Source organism: Eulemur rufifrons, chromosome 16, assembly GCF_041146395.1.
Source record: "Eulemur rufifrons isolate Redbay chromosome 16, OSU_ERuf_1, whole genome shotgun sequence".
NCBI lineage: Eukaryota > Metazoa > Chordata > Mammalia > Primates > Lemuridae > Eulemur > Eulemur rufifrons.
Window position 1 is genome coordinate 92,527,279 of NC_090998.1, and position 16,087 is coordinate 92,543,365.

Below are 16,087 nucleotides of genomic sequence, written 5' to 3' on the forward strand. Positions count from 1 at the left end.
CCAGCCCACCGCATTTGGAGCCTGGCTGGCTGTGTGACCTTGGCCAAGTCACTTAACCTTTCAGGGCCCCAGCTGGCTCACCTGGAAACCAGGCAGATGGGAGGAGCTACCTGCCGTGTAGGGTTGCTGTGGAAGTTAAAGCACGAATGCTGCAACGTGCCCAGCCCATAATAAGTTTTCTGCTAACCCTGGGAAGTGCGTGCTGTTATCTCCCCACTCCAAGCACAAAGAGACTGAGGCTCAGGGAGTTTAGGAGTGTCACGAGGAAGGTGTTGGGGATGTCAACCTGGGTAACAAAAGAGAGAGGCTCTCTGACAGAAAACGAGACCTATTCGGGAATAAGCATGGCCTGGGAGTCACGAGCACAGCAAACTCCGCATGTTCAGGGAGGCAAAGGAAGACAAAGGGTTTTCAAGGAAAGATGAGGTGGAGTACGTAATTATGTAAACTGAAAATAAAATCCTAGGCCCCCGAACCAACCGTAAGACCCCCTCTTGGCCAAGGAGATGCCAGAGGACCCTGAGAAACAGTCCTGGCCCTGATGGGAGGGAGTTCGGACACACCGAGTTCTACCCCCTCCCTTAGGGAGTTCAGACACAACTGCCCAGCACGGATGTTAAAACAGAGATCGTAAGACGGACAAAGCAGACCCTCCGTGGCAATAGGATGCCAAATTATAAACCAGACCAAAGGCCATGCAAGTCGAGGGTTAAGCCACACTTTGCAATCCATAAAATCTAGTGTGGCAGGTATATTGTTTTTGATTCCTGGCATGGTGTCACATCAAGGGTAACAGACCCCCTTAAGCATTTCTTTCACTGACTCCTATACCATTTACAAATTGAAGAATCTCTAAACCCACCTATGACGTGTAAGCCCCTGCCTCAAGATATCCCGCCTTTTCAGGCCGCACCAATGTATACCTTCTATGTATTGATTTATGCCTTTGCCTGTAACTCCTGCCTCCCTGAGATGGACAACACCAAGCTGTCATCCAGCCACCTTGGGACCACGCACTCAAGATCTCTTGGGTTTGTGTTTCCCTGGGCTACAGTCGCTCAGCTCAGAATAAACCTCTTTGAAATATTTTACAGAGTTTGGTTTTTCCATTAACAGTTGTTCTGACTTAATTATAGTTGGCTACAAGGATCAGTAACAAGGGTGACACCAGTCCAAGGTTGTACAGGCAGTTGCTGGGCAGATGTCCTCCCAGAAGTGTTCTGTGTAAGGTTGCAATGGCCTTTGTGCAAGGTTGTGGTTTATATGGAGTCTTTTGTGATAATTTCTGTTATCGGGCATTTTTGCATAAGAACCCTCTCGTGACCTTCCCTGAGTCTACTTGTCAAGGTTTTTCTGTAACACAAGTGACTCCATTTTGATTCTGACACCTTTCACCCAGAGGGGACGGCAGAGCCGGGAGCAGACCCCGTTCGGGGGATTCCGGAGCCTGGCGCTCTCTCTGACGGTTACCTCTTCGTTCCACAGAGACAACTGCTGGTAGACCAGGATCAGGGTTGTAAAACACCCACCCTGGAAGAGCCTTTGGAAACTGGCTGTTGGAAGCCTCTTTTACAGTTGCACTGTGATGCATGCAGGAGGCTACGGTGTCTTAGGACAAGGACCTTGCTGCTGGGAGCCCCCTCCCTGGAACCGGGAGCCGGGATTCAGAGCAAAAGGAGGAGAGGCGTGAGTGCAGAGGACTAGCCCCCAGGTGGGGACGGCTCCAGATGGTAGAGAGAAGACGCAAGGGAAGACAGTCTGTCTCCAAACCTCTGTTTGAGGCCAAGGAGGACGGGATTGAGATGGCAGAGCTAGGATGGCACTGTGAGCTCACCCCACGGTGGCAGGCACCCCGTGTTTCTTGTCCCCTGTTGTATTTCCAACACCTAGAAGGTGGCTGCCATTTAGTAAGTGCTCAGTAAATATGTCTGTGGGGAATTTTTTAAAGTTCTAGGAAGTGGCCCTTGTCTCACCAGAAGGAAAGTGTCCCAGCTCTGCCACTTTCTAGCCAATAGCTCTTGAGGAAGCAACTTGACCCCACCCAGCCTCAGCTTCCCCATCTGTGAAATGGGGATAACAACAGCTGACACTGGCTCCAGGACTGCTGGAGGGGAACGTTGCTCTGGAGGACCTGGAGGGTGGGACCCACCCACCTTAAGTGTGGGTGCCCCCAGTGGCACAGGGGGCCTCGCTTATATTTCTCCAGTCGTGAAACACAACACGTGCTGCCTCTGGTGGGCCTGATGCTATCCTGCCCTGTACGCTGGCCGGCCATCCAGCCTTGGGACGTCACTGAGAATCGGTGTCCTGAGAGGGCCCTTGGAGGTGACCAACCTAAACACACTCGATGCTGGTGTCACTGCAAGTAACGTGGACTCGCCCGGTGGCAGCCGTGACTCAGGAATCTCCTTCCACCATGCCACAATAGCAGAGGCACTTGCCCAGCCCTGGTGCGCCCCGGTGACTGTGTGTGAAGTGCTGCTCCCCACCTCACCCCCCGTAGGGGCAGTGGTGTCACCATCCCCACCCATCCCAGGGAAGGGATGGCACGTGCCCAGCTGGCACAGTCTGTAGGGACAGCCAGGCACGCCCTGGCTTCCTGTGCCCAGCACATTGCTCTCAGCCACTCCCTGGGTGTCCGGGACCGAGCAGGGTGCGGAGCCCACTGACTGGCTGTTCCCCAAGGCCCGGAAGGGACTTTCTGAGTCAGCTGTGGGGGAAGCACCAAGCTTCACCACCAGGGGGCAGAAGTGCCCCTCCAGAGCGGGCAGTACCCGGGAGGTGGGCAGGACACAGGCGGCTGAGGTCAGCACCTGGGGACAGTGACGGAGCTGGGGGCTGTCTCCTCCTGCTCAGCTGGCCAAGCTCCAGCCTCAGTTCCGCCGCTTGTGGACTCTGACTTTGAGCATGTGCCTCTACCTCCCTGAGCCTCAGTTTCTTTGTCTGTAAAATGGGGCCACACCCCCTGCTTGGCAACCTCGTGAGGACTAGATGAGGCAGTATGTTTAAGGGCCGCCCCTCTGCCCTGCCTCTCGTGCCCTCCCTGGGCCCTGAGCTGTCTCCTCCCCTTGGTTGGCATGTAGAACAGGGCTGGTGTCTCAGAGATGGTCAACTCCTCCTGGGGACTAAAGTCCAGAGTTCTGGGTACAAGATCTGCCACTGATTTACAGGTCCCTCTCTGTGCCCGGGTGTCAGGCTGTCTGTCTGTCTGTAAAGGGAAGGGCTGAGCCAGGCTTAGCGGTTGCAGACCCCAGGATCCCATCAGAGACCCTGAGATGCCCGTTAGCGATTGTTAGCAACCCCTCGGCACTGCCTCTACACATTCTGATTCCTGAGGCCCCAGCAGGGGCTGGAAAGGGGAATTTTGAACAGTCCTAGGGGCTTTTGATGCAAAACCCTGGTGCTGTGAGTCTATCTACAGGTGCTGGGTCCATGCTGAAGGTCAATGCCATCCCAGCCCCGGCCACTAAAGATGAAAAGTCTGAGCCAGCCCCTTAGCACGGTCATACCGCAGGGGTCAAAGGCACAGGAGTCACCATCTCTTGTCTGTAAGGAGCACGTGGCCTTTAAAGGGTTTATGTCTCCTGCTCTTCAAATTCACCTGGGGCAGCTTTGGGGGGAGGGGCCCCAACCCTCAACCCTCAACCCCATCCATCTTACAGACAGGCAAACTGAGGCCCTAGAGGTCACCTGACTTGGTGACTAGGCCAGGTGGACCCCAGTTCTGGCGGCTCAGCTGAGATACCAGGGTCCCCCTTGGTGCCTAGGGTCCTGTACTAGCTCCCTACACCCCGCTGGCCAGGGGAAGTTTGGAATGAAGTTTGGATCCTGGGGGAGGAGAGGATGTGATTGATGCCATCGGGCCTGGCACCGTTCTGCAGTGGGGTCGCTCTGGTGGCTTTGGGGGTATGCGATGAGTCCCTTGTCTCCCAGCCATTTCCTGAAAGAGGGGTGTTTCCCTCCCTGAGTCTCTGGCTCAGATGGGCCCTGCCCAAGGCCATCCCCCAGTACAATTTCTCAGTACCCTGATCCCGAGTCAGGCCCGGAAGGCCCCGTAAGTGAGAGGAGGGCCCGCTGGGCGCCTGGAGCCCTGTGCCTGCCCGCAGGGGCAGCAGCTACGGCCAGAGGTATCACGGGGGCTTGGGCTGGGAGTCCCGTCATCTGATGCATCCAGGGCAGCCAGGATCAGGCTTTGCGTGTCAGTCTCTTGTAAAACGCTGGCTGCACGCAGTTGAGTTTGGTTTTTCTCCTCCAACACTGCCACACGTAACCCATTTAGGGGCTGGACTCCGCCTTCTGTCCCCCAGTTGTCCCCTGCTCTGGGGGTTTGTAACAGCCTCGTCTCCTCCCAGACTCTGCCTGGGATTTCCAGCCCCAGGCGCGGGCAGCTCCCCTGGACTGGGCAGCCCACGCGGCTGTGCCCTCTCTGCCTGTCGCCAGCCCAAGCACGGGGCAGCGGCACTGTCGCCTGAGGCTCCCCTGCACTTCTGGCACTGGGCTCTTGGGTGTAGACAGAGTTTACAGATCTGTGGCTGGGGCCAGGAAGGGGTTACAGCTAATTTCTCAACACTGTCTGGAGATGTCTCTTTTTCAGATATCTTTGAAATTCCTCAGCCATTCCCACCTCTGGAATTTGTTGCTGGCCACTTCTCCCAGGGGCATGCAGCGTCCCAGCCCCTGCCACTGAGACCACACGGCAGCCCATCCTCTTCTTCCCCCTCCTGCCTCCCACCTCGGCTGCCTTCCTCCTGGCTTCTTGTCCCACACAGCCCAGACTCCCTCCCCCTCTGGCGCCGGCCCCTCCCTGCCTGCAGCCTGTGCACACAGCGAGGGACATTCCCCATCCTGTCCCCATCCCCATGATTCTGCTTGGCCGCATTTATACCAGCGGCAGGGACAGAGGTTCTTCCTCACATCTGTCCAGCGTGGTACTTTTATAGGGCGTTTTCACCAATATGGTCCAATTTCATCCCTTTACTCAGAGATAAATGTTTATCCGTGCATTAGACCAAATATTTATTGAGTGCCTACTGTGTGCTAGGTGCAGGGGATGCAACAGCGAACAAGCTATTACAGTTCTCACTCTCCTGGCTCATGGCACAGGATGGAAAAAAGCCATCGCATGACAAGAGGGTGACCCCTGAACCTGACTGAGGGTGAAGGCAGTCAGAGAAGGGGAGACGACCTTCACTAAAAGGCCTGGGGTGCAGGGGGCCCATGACACGGGACAGCAGGCAGGTCCTCAGGGCAGTGGGACTCAGGGGAGCCTTCTCCCGGGAAGCGGAGCTCACGGGCATGCCACCATGCCACGGGCAGCTCCAGCCACCACGTAGAGGAGGGGCTTGTGAGGTGACCTTTGTGGCCTGGGAGCAGTCAGGAGGTGTGTGTGGTCCATGCGGCAGCTGGGCAGGGGGAGGAGGAGGGAGCAGACATGGCCAAGAGAGCTTCCAAAGGGGGGAGAAGACACCCGGGGCTGACTGGGGGCCAGCGAGGGTGGGCAGCCCAGGGTGTGGCCCCGCTCTCCACAAGAAAGCCGAGGCTTGAGGGAAAGACTTGCCCAAGACCACGCCGTGGTCAAGGGGCTGAGGAAGGACTGGCCCAGTCACCTAAGGCCAGCGCCATGGGACGTGGCCCTGTTCGGGACCCAGGAAGAGCTGCTGCCCTCCGTGAGGCCCCCAAGCCGTGCTGACCGATGCCCCACACCAGCGTGGGCTTCTGTGTCCTCAGGCGACTCTAAATTCTCTGTCATATTCTTTTCAAAGACAATTCAGTAATTGCTTCAGTACTTTTATTTATTTTTTTTACAGCAGTAAGGTAGGAAATCTTTGTCCAACTGTGAAATCTGGATGGGATCTAAAAAGTGTCCTATAAATGTGAGCGTGTGACTAGAAGTGTCCAAGGAAGCTCCCCCAGGTCTCTTGAGCAGGGGTCCCTAACAGGCTGTGCCCAGCACGTGACAGTTCATAAAGCACCTAACCTGTTGCTGCCCATGGCCTCCAGAGCGCCCTGTGGGCTGAGCCCTTTCATCCCACTTTACTGATGGGAAAATGGGGCCCTCCCTGTGGTCCCACCCAGGGAACGCCTCATCCTTCCACACCAGGATTTGTTGTCACCTGCTTGGGAAGCCTGTGAGACCACTCCCAACCCCTCCCAGCCCTGAGGCTGCAGGTGCCTCCTCTGTTCCCCCCGGTCCTGCCCCTGCCTGGTCCTCTGGAGACCCCTGGACAGCCCAGGGCCATAGACTGTCTAGGAGGAAGCGGGGAGCCCGGCCTTTTCTGTCCTGTCAGCTCACAGTGGGTCACATGGGTGTCAGCGCGAGGGTGACAGGCTCTGTGGGAGATTCTTGGGGACAGAGGGTTTGTCTGTTTATGGCTCTGCCTCCCTAGGATGAGGCATAGTCTGGTGCATAGTAGGTGCTCAGGAAACGCTGGTTGACTTGAACTGCGTGGTGGCCCTTGCAAGGCTCTTTTAGCTCTTTACCTGGGGCTCTCCCAGCTACTGGAGCTGTAGCTGTCTCGGTCTGAGGAGGGGGCTGGGGAGCCTTGTGGGCACTCCGTGGGCCCCGGGCCCTGCCTTAGGCCCAGCTTTGCCGTTTGTTTATTGCACAACGTTGGGCGAGCTATTTCACCTGTGAACCTCAGTTTCCTCAACTGGGAAATGGGGAGAAGAATCATCCCTACCTCACAGAGGGGGTTCGTGTGAGATCAGGCATCAGAAAGTGCTCTGTAAAGCAGGCAGGAAGCACCAGGGCAGTGCCCTCCCTTCCTCCAGCCACAGGGACTTAGGAGACCCCACCTGCTTTTACCTGCAGGAGACCTGAGGGTGCGGGATGACCAGCAAACAGCTTATCCGGGCTCTGCCCAGGGGAGACCACCCTCTGCTCCTTCACCCTCCCCAGTCCAGCAAATCCTCGGGCAGCCGGCAAGGCTGAGGTCCCTGCCTGAGGAGGGCACCAGGGTAGCCGGGGCCACGTAGGGCCTGGGCAGGGTGGGTTCCTGGCCCGAGGCGCCTGGAGGGGACTGAGGGCCTCGACCCAAAGTCTTCATGAGAACCGCGGAGGAGCCTGTGTCCGAGTGAAGGCGTCCTGAAGGGTCTCTGTGGCCACAGCGTTTTCGGGGAGGGATGTCTAGGAGGGGATGACTTTGCACGAGGCGTTGATGGGGCGTCTGGGGACGGGGGTCGCTGGACATCATGTGAGTGTGACCGCGGTGCTACGCGGGGGGCGGGCGCTTGGGGTTCGGTCGTGCGTCTCCTGCGTTTGGTGATTTCCTGCCGGCACGCGTGGCCCTCGGAAGAGAGGAGGGGCGGAGGCGACTGAGGGGGCGTCGTGGCAGCTGCGGCCCCGCCCCCGGCTCGTGGCCCCGCCCCCAGCCCGGGGCCCCGCCCGCCTCCGTGCCCGCCCTCTTGCCCAAGGCCCCGCCTCGTCCCGCGCAGCCCCGCCCCCGGGCCGGCCCTGCTCCGCCCCCAGCCTCCCTGCGCGCGGGTGGGTGCCGGCGGCGCTCCTGGCGCTCCACGCTGAGCGGCTCCGAGCAATGATTAACTCGGCGGGGCGGCCGGCGCAGGGCCCGGGGCGTAGGCGCGGGGCCGGGGCGGGACCCCGCGGGGCCGCTCGGCTTCCTGCACTCGCCCAAGTTTCCGCGTAGAGGGCGCAGCGCCGGCCGGGCCCGCGGAGCCGCGTGGCGCAGGGCGCGGCGTCGGGCGCGCGTGGGCGCGGAGCGGGCGGCCGGGTCACCATGAGGACTCTCCGCAGGTTGAAGTTCATGAGTTCGCCCAGCCTCAGTGACCTGGGCAAGAGAGAGCCGGCCGCCGCGGACGAGCGGGGCACGCAGCAGCGCCGGGCCTGCGCCAACGCCACCTGGAACAGGTAAGGCCGCGCCCTCCCGCCCGCCCGCCCGGCCCGGAGCTCGGAGCCCCGAGCCGGGGAGGGGCCCTCGGCCGGTCCGCGGGTGAGCGGCCGCCCGAGGCAGGAGCGCTCGGCGGCTCCCGGAGAACTTGCTCCCGGAGTTGTGCGGCCGGGAGGGAAGTTTAGTGCAGCGAGTTTCCAGACGGGAAGAGAGCGAGGCCCCACCGGCGCCCGGGCTGCTCCAGAAATGCCCGAGTGGCGGGGTGGGCGCGGCACCCGCGTGCCCGCCTCCCACCCGGGGTCTTTCCACGTCTCTCGCGACCACCCGGGAGGCCGGCAGAGCAGGAAGTATTTTTCCCACTTTGCAGCGGAGCAGTGAGCCTTGGGCTCAGCGGTGGGTCGCCAAGGCTTCCTGTGTCTGTTTAAGGTCCCTCTGGTTTTCCCTTAAGCGGGCCCCGTCCTCCCAGCTGTCAGCAGGGGGTGTGGCAGCTGCGAGGCATTCCTTAGAGGACCCTCCTCCAGGGGGCCGTTCCAGATAAGCGGGGGCGTGGGGACTCCCCCCCCAGCTTTTTTTGATGAGCAAGGCTGAGATCCGGAAAAGAGATGGTTTATGTGGTGGGATTCCCCCAGCGTGTCTCCTGAGCCCTTTTCAAAAACAGACCTTTCCACCAAAAGGAAAATGGGGGCTGGGGGAAAGTGCAGCAGGCTGTTCAGGGGAGGCTGTGGATCTCCCCCATACCTGGCAGTGAAATCTTGCCAGATGCTCCACCGGCTGTGGTCTTGCCAACCTGGAACCCAGCTGTCCCTTGGACACCCATTTATTCTGTGCATGGAATGCATCCTAAGTATGGTGGTGGGCACAGGGCTGCCAGCCTGAGACCTCAGTGGGAGGTCCACTGCATGCCAGGCAGGGTGTGGTCATTCACATGCTTATCTTCTGTCCCGTCTGTTGCATGCTGCTAGAGGTCTGGGATGCCCGCCTCAGTTTCCCTTTTTGTCAGTGGTATGTGCATTCGTCCCTACAGTACTGGAAGCAGTGAAGGAAGGAGGACTCCTGCTGGGGAATCTCCTTGACCTAAGACTGCTCAATGGCCTAAGAGCCATCCTCTCCCCTGGCTGTATTGAGGAGAGAGGAGCAATCTCCCTCCTTGATTCCTGTGATGATTTAGTGGAAAGAGCTAAACAGACTTACTTTAAATCCCAGCTCTGCCCCTTCCCTGCTGTGTGGTCTTGAGCAAGTCACTTAACCTCTCTGGTCCTCAATTTCCTTATCTGTAAAAAGAGTGAATAACAGAGGCTGTTGTATGGATTAAATGTAACTGCATAATAAAGCCCTCGGCACAGTGTCAAGCACATAGTAGGGGCTCCGTAACGCATAAGTCAAGCTCAACCCATGCAGGCGACTTGTGTTGGGGTTTGCCTGGAGGGAGGGGGTATGTGGAGCTCCTCAGGAGCTTTCACCGACAGTAACTTTGTGAGCGCCCTCCCACTCTCAAGCTGGGGTGTCCTGCAGGGTTCCCAGACAGGTGGGGACACTGGTGAGGTGCTGGCTCACAGGACCATGGGTGGGCTTGGAGTCCCAAGTGTCTTCTCGGAGTTCAGGGAGGCCTTGCAGAGAGAGAGGCCCCCTGAGTCTCTCCACGGGCTTTCACGCGGTGGCCTGGTGCAGAGAAACGCCAGCCCCTTCTCTGCAGCACCCGCAAGGCTCCACGTCGCCCAGCCCTTGGACCTGCTTCCGTCCCCACTGCTGTGGCGGCAGTGGCACTGCCATTTCTTGCACGCCTACTATGTGCCGGGCCCTTGGCTCACTGTCCCACTGTCAGAGCCCAGGGAGGGAGGTATGGAGATGTTACCAGCAGCTCCCAAGGGGCATGGAGAGCGCCCAGCAGACCTGCCCACGTCACCTATCACCCACAGAATATGCGGCAGAGCCTGTTCTTCCCAGGCAGGTGGGGGGACCGAGCCAAGGGCAGGCCAGTTGCCTCCCCAGCCAAGTCCCTGAGCAGAAACAGTAGGGGGCTGGGGGACGCCTTCTGGTCCCCGTCTGCCTGCCCCCTTCCTTGCGGTGCTGCCTGCCAGGGTCCCCAGCACAATAGCCTCGTGTGGGGTTGGGACAGCTGTGTCAGCCTGAGCTGTGGACTCCTCGTTTTGAGTCCAAGATGCACCCCTGTTTTATCTGTGTGACCTAAGACTGGTGCTACAAATGATCACGAACGTGGTGGCTTAAAACAAGAGAAATGTTTTTTCTCGCAGTTCGGAGGCCAGAAGTCCAGCATTGGAGCAGGGCTGTGCTCCCGCTGAAAGGTCTCGGGAGGGGTCCCTCCTTGGCCTGTGCGGCGTCACTCCAGTCTCCACCTCCGTCTTCACGTGGCCTTCCTCTGCGGAGACCCTGTTCCCCAGTAAGGTCTGAGGTTTCAGGTAGACATGAGTTTCTGGGGGACACTTTTCAGCTCACTGCAGTGACCCCAGGCACGTCCCCTAAATTCCCTTATCTGGGCGTGGGGCAGGAATACATAGCTTGCTGTGTCGTACGAATTGAGTCCGTGCCCTCAGCCGTTCATTCATTCACTCACCGTGCCAGCACCGGGCTGGCCGGGGGCATGGATTCGGCAGAGAGTGCTCCCGGAGCTCGGAGCTCGGAATCCCTGGAGGGAGAACTCAAGAAATAAACAAGGAGACAAGTAAAGGGGCAGAGCCATTGCAGGTCAGCTTAGTGCTGGGAAGAAGATAAACTGGGTGGCACTCGAGCATGGAACACATCGCGGTTGGCCCGTGTCTGGATGTTTCTTCCAGGAGCTGATTCTGTAGGTGCGAGGGAAGTGTCCAGTGGTGGGCGCCTGGCTGGCCGGCGGCTGGGCCCCCTGCGACCATAAACTGGAACTGTCAGAAGCTTCGTGAGCACCTGCTGCTCATGTATCCGGCAGGTTTTGCCCCTGCCTGTGCCAGGCCAGGGGCTCAGTGCTGCGGCTGCAGACATGTGTCCCCATAGGGCTCTCCCAGGCTGGTGGGGTGACATACGAGGACATGAGTCTCTGCATGGGCCCCTCCTCCCTCCCTCCTCAAGGGCCCGTGTCCCTGTCTGTCCTTGTGCGCCCACCCCTTCCCCCCTCAACCCTGTCAGCCCCAGTTCACTCCTCACTGGGACTGGGCCCCACACCCACGTGGGCCTCCAGCTCCTTGAAGGTGGCACTCCAGCTGTGGGGCCACGTTGTGCTTTCACGTCCTTCCTAGGTGCAGGAGGGATATAGGGGGTCCAGTGCCCCTCTGACTGAGCCCCAGCCTGCAGGCATGCACAGGTGGGCTCTGAGCTCACACCGCAGGCCTAGACCCAGCCTCTGCCTCCTCCCCCACCCCCAGGGCTGCAGAGAAACTCCCAGAAGATGCCCAAGATCCAGAGTGGGGCCCCGAGAGGGCACGTGGGAGCGTCCGAGCCCTCTGAGCCAGTGCCCAGCCAGTTGCTCTCACCTCTGTCTGGGGATCCCCAACAGGGCTGGCCACTGCAGGACACCCCAGCTGGGGGTAGGAGGGAGCTCCCTGAACCCCACCCTACAGACCCACTCCAACACCAGTCCGAAAGGGCTAGCCATTACTGAGCACTTCCTGCTCACCAGGCAGAGAGTGGGAGAGCGTGCGCCCTTGAGGTGCCAGGCACAGCGCAGGGCGCATGATGCTTCACTTCTCACTCCCTGTAAATCCACCTCCAAGGCTGGGATGACTGTCTTCAGCTTCATATAGGGAAACTGAGGCAGAGGAGGAGGGGAGTTTGATCAAGACCCCTGGTGATGTCAGAGTCTGACGATAGGCCACTACCCAGGGATACATGTGGGTTTGTGTCCCAGCTGGGGCCAGGGCGAGGTGGGTGTTGGTGGGAAGAGCTATATCCCATAGCTTGTGGCTGTCTCTGGGGTGGGACATGAGGGGCAGGGGCCTAAGGACCTTGTCTGCGCTCCCTGGTCCTGGACGGGAGGCGGCTGGGGCCATGACCACTCCAGCCACTGTCCCCAGCCCTCAGGTGCTACTCTGCACCCGTGTCTCCTCCCGGCAACACTGCGCACCCATTTCACAGACGGCGTGTGCACACCCGCACCCGACCTGTGCTGGGCCCAGTCCAAACCCCAGGCATGGATGCACTCCTTTCGTCCCCACAACAACCCTTAAGGTGGGGCTCGAGACCCCCATCTTGCAGATGAGCAGACTGAGGCTGAGAGAGGTTCGGGGGCTGCCCAGGTTCACGCCTGAGTCAGGGCAGAGGCTGGGGTCCGGCCAGGTCTAACTGGAAGTGTGTGCTCACGGGGGTCTCTCAAGGGCCAGAGCATATTGGCTGAAGCCTCCAGGCTGGGTGACTGGCTGGCTGGGAGTGGGGTTTGGCAGCGGTTGGGGCCTCTGTTTGGGTCCACAGCACCCTTGCCTGTTTGCTCTGGTCCTTAGCCCCCTGCCCCTCTGAAGCAGTCTGGGTGTGGTGGCAGAATGATGGTCCCCAAAGATGTCACCCTAGTTCCCAGAACCTGTGAGCGTGAGACTGTCTTAATGAGTGTCTTAAGGATGTGATTGTCTTAAGGACCCAGCGATGGGAAGTTACCTGGCTTTCTCCAGGTGCGCCCAGTGCAATCGCAAGGGTCTTCCTGGCAGGGAGGCGGGAGGGTCAGAGTCAGAGGAGGAGATGTGGTGGAAGCAGAGGAGGACTGGAAGATGTCACACAGCTGGCTCTGAGGATGGAGGAAGTGCCACGAGCCAGAGAATGTGGGCGCCTCTAGGGACTGGAAGAGGCCAAGAGAGAGGTTCCCCTAGACCCTCCAGGGGTTCAGCCCCACCAACACCTTGGTTTTAGCCCAGTGAAACTGATTTATGGTTCCCGCCTTCAGAACTGTAAGAGAAAAAATATCCAAGTTGTTTTAAGCCACTTATTGGTAATTACAGCAGCCGTGGGAAACTCATACCCTGGGCTTCTCACCCTCCCTCTGCGTGCCTTGGGCCCCTACCTCTGACTCCCACCCGCCAGCCTGGGCTCAGGGACTGTCTGCAGCTGTTCCCCACCCACAGCCGGCCAGATCCTGCCACAAGCTAGGGAGGGGGCCAGAGGGCCTGAGGGTGGGCAGGCAGCCAGGGGAGAGCACACCTCTGTCCCCCTCCACAGCCAGGGCAGGACAGGTGGGCAGCGCCCATGTTTGCCAAGTGGGTCCAGGTGCCTGCCTACCTGGGCAGGTGAGCCTATGGAGAAAAGCTCCAAGTCCCTGCAGGCTCCCGGGGAGGAGTGGGTGGGCACGGGGCCAGGAGCCCTGGCGAGGGGGCTATTTTCAGCCAGGTGGACTGAGACCAGGGTGTGTGTGATGCCTGTGTGCTCAGGAGCAGGTGAACCTACCCACAGGCCTGGAGGTGGTATTGTCACCTCCAGAGGTGACATTGAGGCCCTGCCTGGGGGCGGGCTTTGGTTCAGAGTCACCTGCCTCCCTGTGCTTCTGGCCTTGAAGGGCCAGCGCCTCTGAGTTTCTGGGGGGCTGGTGCAGAGCCGGGAGCCCCCCCAACTTTATCTCTTGGGGCTGGGCATGGCCTCCTGGATACAGAGGAGGACACTGGTCACCCTTTGAAGGACAGGAGAGTGAGAGGACGGAGGCAGCGGGCACTGCTCGGTCCAGGCGGGCACTTACCAGGAAGGTAGCAGCCAGTGGCGGGGGACCCTGGGGGGACACAGAGACCCAGTACAGCCAGCTGCCCTGCCACCCTTGCCACACACCTTCCCATGGGTCCTGAGCCAGCCCAGCTGGGGGTCTGGGTCGGCCCCCTGGGGGCAGAAGGGAGCAGGGGCACCTAGCAGAGGCCCACCCTCATCTCTAAGTTTTCTGAGCCCTGCGGAAGTTGTGTCCAGCTGGGGTGGGGGCTTGGGAAGGTGGGCCCACCGGGGCTGCGGCCCCCCAGGTGTCCCTGGAGATGTGTTAGACCCACCAGGGCCAGGCTGTGGGTGGACCCCCTCACTCACCCTGCCCCGGCTTCCTGTGTGGGCAGGTGGGCACCACGGAGACCTGCCCAGCCAGGCTCCAGCCTCACTCGGGCCCCAGCCAGCGCGGCCGCAGGCAGGTGACCCCAGGAGCCCCCTCAGTCAGCCCCTCAGCGCCTTGGCCCTGTGAGCCTGCCCAGCCCAGGCCTCCCTCTCCTCAGGCCCTGGGGCCTCACTGAGGGTCCTGCCCTTCTCCCCTCACCCCTCACCCACCCAGCGCTGGGTCTTGGCCTGGGCCTCCTGGGACAGGAGGGACAGCCCTGGGCTGGGGGGATGGGGCCTCCCTGCTGGGGGAGGGGCTTTCTGGAGCATGCGGTCCTGTCTGTGACTGGAGTAGGGAGGTCGTGGGCAGCTTCCGCTCACCCGGAAGTCTCCGCAGAGGCTCCTGTGGTGGCCACGGGACCATTTGCACATGCCCTGACCGGGCCTGCCCATCTGGTCTGGGAGGCCATGGGCCAGCGCAGCAGCTGGGGTTTCACTTCTATTTTGGGGGACAACACGTCACATCACGTGAGGCCCTCCTGCTCTCCCCACCCTTCCTCTATCCCCAGTGGCACAGCAAGGTTTCTTGTTTACCAAACACCCCTCTCTCCCTCGCCCAAGGGTTTGGGTGGGAGTGGGGGAGGGGCAGCTCCTGAGAGCCCCCTGGGGCGGGGGAGGGAACCACAGGCCAGGCTCCAGGTCTCAATTCTGGCTCTGCCGGGTGTCAAGCTGTGTGACTCTGAGCAAGTCCCTTCGCCTCTCTGAGCCCCAGTGTTTTCTCCTGTAGCCTGGGATCTAACAGTCCCCGCCACGTGCTAGTGGTTAGGAGGAGCCTGAGAAACCACGCTGGGCCTGGCCGGGTGAGGCTGAGGTGGGTGGAAGTGCGCCCCTCCCTGTAGCGTAACCGCCAGAGACCGCAGAGCGTGCTGATTCTGCAGTACCCCAGGAGGTAGGCGCCATACTTACTGATCCCATTGTACAGATGGGAACACTGAGGCACAAGGTGGTTAGGTAACTTGGCCAGGGCACACAGCCGGGAAGCGTAGTGCTGGGATTCAAACCCAGGCCTGCACCTTGAACCAGCCTGGGGGCTGGAGGAAGTTCAAGGTCCACCTGAGGGCCAAGGCTGGGGTTGGGGTGGGGGTGTGGATAGGAAAACATCCCAGGAGATGCTCAGACACCTGCGCTCAAAGAATGGAGGACAGGTCCCCACTTGGCCTTGCTCAGTGCAGCCCGTGTGAGGTGGGGGGTGGTAACAGGAAGCCGGATAGACCTCTCCTCCCCAGAAAAGACGACCTAGACGCAAGGAGTGGGGGCAGGTGGAGGGTGAGCCTCCAGGCAGAGGGAACAGCCAGGACAGTGGCCTTGAGGGGAGGAAGCAGGTTCCTTGAAGGAGCTGGAAGAAGCTGGCATGGTTCATGCTCAAGTCCAGGGTCAGCGAGGGGGTGGCTCGAGTGACAGTGGGCGCCAGACTCCCACAGGGCCTCAGGTAGGAGGGAGGACTCTGTCCAGAGACCTCATGGTGCAGGGTCACCTCTGGGCAGGGGACACCAGAGTGGGCAGTGGCCCCCGGGAGGTGTAGTGGGAGAGGAGGCAGGATGCAGGCTGGAAGGGCCTGTTGCCCAGCCGCGGTGAGCCCAGAGGCCCCTGGGCTCCAGAGCACTGGCTTCTGGAGACTTCCTGGTTCCTCTTGCCTCGGGCTGTGGTCCATGCTGCCCTTCCCACCGATTTGGGTCCAGCGAAGAGACCACCCTGAGAGAGGCCTGCGCTCCCAGAGAGAACTAGGGAAGGCCTGCTGTGAGCCCCCATGGGGGCCCAGGGGCATGGGCAGCAGAGCCCCCACCCGCCAGCCCCCAGGCTCCCCCAGAGACAGGGCTGGGCAGGGCTGGCCCAGGCATCTCCACTATGTGCAGTTCACTCCCCGCCCGCAGCCCCACAGGGCTGGGCGTGAGTGTCCAGCTGTTGGGATTCCTGGAGGACAGTGGCTGCTATAGGATAGCCGGCTTCCTGGGAGCCGTTGGACTTCCTGCGGGATTTTTATCTTTTTTCACTCTGTAAAGGGGAGGCAACTTTACTGTCACACATTGTGGGCCTGGGGCCACCCAAGGGCTTCTAACTGGTGAGCACCATCCTGGCGGTGAACGTGCACCGAGCCCCTACCCTGGGCCAGGCACCTCGTCCCCACGGCGCCCTGTGGGTGGGCGCTCTCGTGATCCCCGTGCTACAGACAAGAAACAGAAGTTAGCAAGCCTGCGTCCCCAGACACGCAA

The 16,087-nt window shown here is 60.4% G+C and overlaps 1 protein-coding gene across 2 annotated transcripts in view; it reads left to right on the top strand.

The window, feature by feature from the left end:
• PRR5 (proline rich 5) overlaps positions 1 to 16,087 on the top strand; it is a 51,031-nt gene that overhangs the window by 17,036 nt on the left and 17,908 nt on the right. Inside the window, exon 2 of one of the 2 annotated variants that reach the window (XM_069491848.1) lies at positions 7,751 to 7,864. In XM_069491848.1, coding sequence (XP_069347949.1) covers positions 7,761 to 7,864 — 104 coding nt within the window. In that variant the 5' untranslated portion in view covers positions 7,751 to 7,760. Of the gene's footprint in view, positions 1 to 7,602; positions 7,865 to 16,087 lie in introns of those variants that run through there. The other variant, XM_069491847.1, reaches the window with a different exon arrangement.